Raw genomic sequence first — 6,000 nt, 5'->3', positions numbered from 1 at the left:
AGATGCTGAAACTTTAGGCTGGTGCAATAAGTGCAGTATATAAAACATGCCATTTGTAGCCCTATTCATTTTAGGGTTTAGTTCTCCTTTAACACTTTGCTTGCCAATGGCACTGTGTTTCTGGGGTCTATGTAAATTCATGGGAATTTGACATGCAATGTGCCCTTCTAGAAGGGAAACTGGCAGGCAAAGAGTTCTTACCCAATTAAATAAATGGCTCTATATTTATCAAAAAACACCAAAAAAACCCACAGTGCCTTTGTTTTAAAACATGTGTATGTAAGGCATATTTAATTAAAAAAGAAAAGAAAAAAACCTGAATTAACCATAGCAGATACAGTGGGTTTAATTTTATTCAAAAAGTTACTGTCTCAAGACATAAATACAAATCAGAAAACAGTACAGGAGGACAATAGAATGTGGAGGACAACAGGTTAGGTAAATATATAAAACATTTTAGCAGAAAACAAAGCTGTAAGAACTGTTTTCACAAAGATATACTCTCTATTTAGAGTAAGAAAGAAATCAAATCAAATTGTAAAATCATATATGTACACAGTCCTCTCAGCAGCTCTAAGAAATGCAGTGGTGTAAAGGATAAGGGGTAGGCAGTCGTCTCAGACACGAGTACTTATTATGAAACATGATTCAGATTTGTGTGTTATGTCTATGAGGTTTAACACATACTCGATAGTTCTCTAGTTAACTTACGGTTTTTGGCTACCTCAGCCTAGTGATTGTTATATAATCTGTCGCTTTATTATTTGTTTTTTCCATTTTTACAGCATTTTCTGAAGACAAGAAAAAGTTTGTGTATTGCAAGCAATAAGGCATGGAATGACTTTAAACCTCAAAGAATGAAGGCAATGACAGAAAAAAAAAAAAAATACACACATGAAATATAAGTTAAAATTTACTTTAATGTCTAGCTGCCTAAGCCTCGCAAATTTTGTTTCGGTTGGCAAACGCGGATTTCACTGTTCCAGGCTAATTGGTTCTGAAGTGAGGATGAGAGCCAAGCATTTACCAAAAAACAAAACAGGGCGTTTATTATGAATTGCCTATTTTTTGTTTTTAAACAAATTGTAAAATACAGGAAATGTACTGTAACCTGCTGGAAGTATACTTAACCTGAAGACTGCTTGCAAAGACAGATAGATAAAACAATATAAAATACAAATTTAAAAATCATTTTTTTAAAGCGAGTATCAACGCTTCGGCTATTTATTTTTTTTCTGTAATTTTTTTTTTTTTTTTTTTAAACATTGTTAAAACTTTCAATATATTTCTGAAACCTCATCATTTTAAGTTGGAATTTTAAAAGTAAGAAAAAACTAAACAAACTGCGCAATTATAAAATCAGCACCAATTTATATATATATATTTATATATATTTATATATCATTTTATTTAAAATTTAGAACCCTAATCCCACACTCTAATAAGCTGTATAATTTTATTTTTTTTTTATTTTTTTTCTGCAAACATACTACAATAAGCTTCTTTTATTTTGAGACAAAATACAGTGGCACTACTGGAAGGAATTTCACAACATTACATATTTCTTAAAGGACAAGCAAACTCGTAGGTTTATTAAAGAACAAGCATGGTTAGGTTGTTTTCGGATACCAATTAAGCCTTAGAGTCTCTGAAAAAAAAGTCACCTCATAATACAAAAAATTTCAATGAAACAATATTTTTTTATTCTGTAAATAAAAAAAAAATTATTTTAGTTACGAGTGATTACAATGTTGGTTGAGAATTTAGCCTGTTAAATGGTGGTAATACATAACCATAAAAATCATATGGGCAAACTCAAATCTGAGTGCACACAGCATTTTATACCACTATAAAATAGTTTTATAGTAGGCTTGTTTTTTTTTTTAAAGGGAATACACCAGCTGATTAAAAGGAAAACAAATAACAAAAATAAATATTTTTCCCAAGACAATATGTCGTAGCTTATTTGCAAACCGTTTACTTGTCCTTTAAACTTTTTGTAGGCATTCAAACTGCCTCTCTATGCACTTAATCTTGGTAAGCATGGCAAATTCTCCTTAGAGAAAAAATCTGTACATAATTTCACTGTATACCACAAATTTGTCATTTAAAAACTTCCTCTTCCATTTAAAAAAAAAAAAAAAAACTTTCACCACAGAGTTGATTGATGAACTGGTATTAAAACATTGATACCCCAAGAACCTAGAGGGAGAAACAAATGAAAACAGTTAGATGTGAATGAGTATGTAAAACGTGAAAAGAAAGAAATGGCAAATCATAATAAAAGCTTGGCGAGCAATCTGGAGTGTCTAGGTGAAATAAAAGGGCCACGGCAAATGAAAAATGAGAATGCAGGCCTGCTTATAGAAATCGATTTTAAGTGGCCGCGGCGTATTTTGCTGCCACCTTATGGAGAAATGAATGCATTATTCCTTTTAACTGAATGGGGGGGGGGGGTTAATGCCATACTGTATAACAAATGGAAGCTTGTTCATAAACAAACTTTTCTTGTGGTTTCTTCAAGCAACGAGTGATAACTAGGGATGGGCAAATTTTCTCGGCTTGTTTCGCTGTGGAAATGACGCCCATACGTCGCGCCTCAAAAAAAATTTGGTGTGCGTCATAAATTTGACGACGCCCATAGACTTTAATGGGCGTCTGCGACATTTCACTGGTGGCAAATTTTTGTCGAAACGGGTCAAATTCGCTGAAGCCTAGTAATAACCCACATAAGTCACTGCGTGTTTTGTTATCACTGTCCTTTATATTTGCATATACAGTAACATTAAAATAAATGTGAGCATATTTACATGCAATGTTTGTATCGTGGGTCAAATAGTATGATTTTTTTTTTTTTTTTAATGTCTCACAGCCGATTTCATCTTAAGAACAAAGCAAGGTCACACCATCTGCCAAAAAGAGACTATTTAAAAGGGACCGGTCACCCAAATAAAATATTCAAAATCCTATTTTATCACATTAGTCAAGCAAAATAAACTTTTATTACACTATATAAATTATTTTTATCTTGCTTCCTTCAGTCTAGGATTTAAAAATTATAGCAAGCAGGCAGGAGCCATTTTGTGGACTGTTATTAAGATGAATTTTGTATCACCCCAAAATCTTGTTTATGCACCAGAATGGGGAACGTAATGCCCATGCGCAGTGCCCTACATAATTATAGAGCCTGAGGAGGGAAGGGCAATGTGAAAAGTGCAGTGATTTGTAGGAAGTGCTAAACTGAAAGTGAAAGTAATTGACTGCCCCACCTCTATGCCTCAGGCATAGAGGCAGGGCCATATACTATTTGATTGACAGCTCAAATGTTTAAATACTTTTATAACAGGTTATTTAAATTGTGTTTCATGTTTAACTTGCAAAGGACTTTCATTGTACAGCTTTTTATGTGTAGGTGACAGGTCCACTTTAATACAGGGGTCTGGTGTGTGTGCCAGCCTGCAGCTTATCTCTAACCCAATCAGGGTATCTCATTAGACTGTTGGTTTGTGCTTGACTTTGCTCTTTAGGACCAAGAAGTAGATTTTATAGATTTTATTTTCAAATGTTGCCCTGTTTAGAGCATATATATTTATTTTTAAAATAGGCAAAACATACAGTCAGCATAATCCCTATTCATTGAACCAATGTGAAAGAAGGGAGAATACTGTCCCTTTAACTCCCAGTCTGGCACTACCCTGCCACCAGTCTGGCACTACCTCCCATCAAGCCTTGGGTAAAAAACCTGCAGAGGATTACTAGAGATCTAGAGGTTCCCTTATGCAGTAGCAAAAGACATTACGGATATATAAACAGCATGAGTGGTTACATCCAAATGGTAAGGTTCTAGAGAATTAGTATATTAAGTACCATAATATTATACACAAAAATGGGTACAACAACTCTTCGTATTAATACAAACTAATAGAACATTTGTCCTTAGGAGGGTGGGTGGAGGGGGCTTTAGTCCCTCTTAAAGGTGAACAAGTAGCCATGGACTTTTTTTGCTTTAATACAACTAAATAAATTAAATCTTAGTTAACATTAATTTGTGATTGCATCTGCCAGTGTTTATTTCATTATTTTCAGAATGGCAGGTAAGATATATTTTAAGCTTACGGATTCATCCATGATTGAAGCAGGATCAAAGAAATCTGGCTTAAGTTCTGTTCTCTCTCGTCGGTTTTTCGAGGGAGGCTAAAATAAAAAGCACAAAAAAAATAAATGGGGAATAAAATCACTGCATCTTACTTATTTGTACGTTTAGAAATACTTATTACAAAAAAAAAAAAATTAATTTTACCAAGTCTATGTCCATTGTGTCAAAATCCATGCCCTCGTTAAGATCTTCAATGCGCCCTTCTGATGACATCATAACATCTTCAACAATCGGCTCTTCGTCGTCTTCCATAAGCCCAGTGTTTCGCCGTCTTGGGGAACATCAAATTCCACAGTTAATGAAGCCCTCAAACATTACCAGTAATATTCTTTTAAGGTGCATTACGCAAAATATAAGCGGTGCTACAAAATGTATGCAATTTAAGAAAAGCAATGGTTCAGCAACTACAAGACTATTAAACACTGCAAGTAATGTTTACTTGTGAAAAAAAACACCCAAAAAACTGTGAAAAAAAATGTGAAAAGTGTGGATGATGTTTCGTTTTCAATATAAATTTCGTTAGGGACATATTAACCGGTGGAAAAAATTATCCTAAAATTTTTCATCCCTTCAAAAATGTGCCCCAAACCTACCATCTCCACTTTCATAAGCTAATAAAAGCATGCAAAGTCAGCAAGCACATTTAAATTTCCCCAAAAAATGCAAACTGTTAAAAAGTCTCATACATGGCATGTTGAAGATTAGATCTCAGCTTCACATAATTCATAGCGGCTCTTTCCTGCTGCTGCCTTGCTGCTTCTTCCTGCTGCCGCTGAGCAAGCATCCACGTTACCTGTGTGCTGTATAAAACAATGCTTTTAATTTCAACTTTTTCAACAAAATAATAATTCATGAAAAAAAGCTATATTACTCTGGAGTATTCTTAATTTCATATATGCAAACCACAATATAACATAATGGGTAAAAGAGCATTTCCCTTGGTTACAAAATAGAGACAACCCATAAAGTGCAAAACCAAAAAGACAATTAAAACTTTACAAGCAATCTAATTTTCTCCACATTTTTTCAACACATGGCTAAATTTAGTAAGACCACCATAACGTATCAAGGACAGCGTTGTGTGTGGGGACCATGACCCACAGCTGTTTTCAAACACCATGAACAGATGGGATCTTTTTTTGAATAGTTCCCCAGCTCCTCCTATTCTTGAATAAAACTTGCACTTACTTGTAATCAAGAGAAGGCTGGTGATGCTCAGGCTGCATTGGGTAGACAGGCATGTAACTTTCTTCTGGTCGTAACCTTTTAGGCTCTCTCATAATGGTGGATGTGAGCTGTGGTGTTTGCAACATGACTGGTGTGTTCATCGTTTGCTCCCTGTTTAACCACATGCTATCGCTGCTACTACTCTCTTCCGCTAGAAGGGATTGAAGACATTTAATATGAAATTTAAATCTATGTTGCATATTACATATAGAGGTCTCTATCTCGCTCTCTTTATATATATATCTCTCCTCTATCTACAGTCATATGAAAAAGTTTGGGAGCTCTTGTTAACTCTTAATTCTTTGGAGTTTTGTTTATTATTGCCTGAGAATTAAAATTCCTTTTAATATATATGCATTATGGAAACCGTAGTTATTTCAGCAGTGACAAGTTTATTGGATTAACAGAAAATATGCAATGTGCATAATAACAAAATTAAACAGGTGCATAAATTTGGGCACCCCAACAAAACAGGATTTTTTGATACTCACCGTTAAATCTGTTTCTCTGTAGTCATAAGGGGGACACAGGGACCGATGGGGTTAAGCTCCACCCTCCAGGAGGCAGGACACTTGGTAACAATTAATTAAGGGGCGTGCCGTGCTTGGCTTAACCCC

At 34.7% G+C, this 6,000-nt stretch overlaps 1 protein-coding gene across 2 annotated transcripts in view; it reads right to left on the bottom strand.

Moving 5' to 3' along the window:
* Window positions 1–335: 335 nt before the first annotated feature.
* Window positions 336–6,000, bottom strand: part of stag2.L (stromal antigen 2 L homeolog) — a 65,778-nt gene continuing 60,113 nt past the window's right edge. The window contains exons 31-35 of one of the 2 annotated variants that reach the window (XM_018228685.2): window positions 5,345–5,534; window positions 4,843–4,956; window positions 4,301–4,427; window positions 4,117–4,194; window positions 336–2,202 (exon numbers count right to left, since the gene is read on the bottom strand). In XM_018228685.2, the coding sequence (XP_018084174.1) occupies window positions 2,179–2,202; window positions 4,117–4,194; window positions 4,301–4,427; window positions 4,843–4,956; window positions 5,345–5,534 (533 nt within the window). In that variant the 3' untranslated portion in view covers window positions 336–2,178. 2 annotated transcript variants of the gene reach the window in all.

This window comes from Xenopus laevis, chromosome 8L, assembly GCF_017654675.1.
Source record: "Xenopus laevis strain J_2021 chromosome 8L, Xenopus_laevis_v10.1, whole genome shotgun sequence".
Taxonomy (NCBI): domain Eukaryota; kingdom Metazoa; phylum Chordata; class Amphibia; order Anura; family Pipidae; genus Xenopus; species Xenopus laevis.
This window is presented reverse-complemented; position numbering and strand designations above follow the sequence as displayed.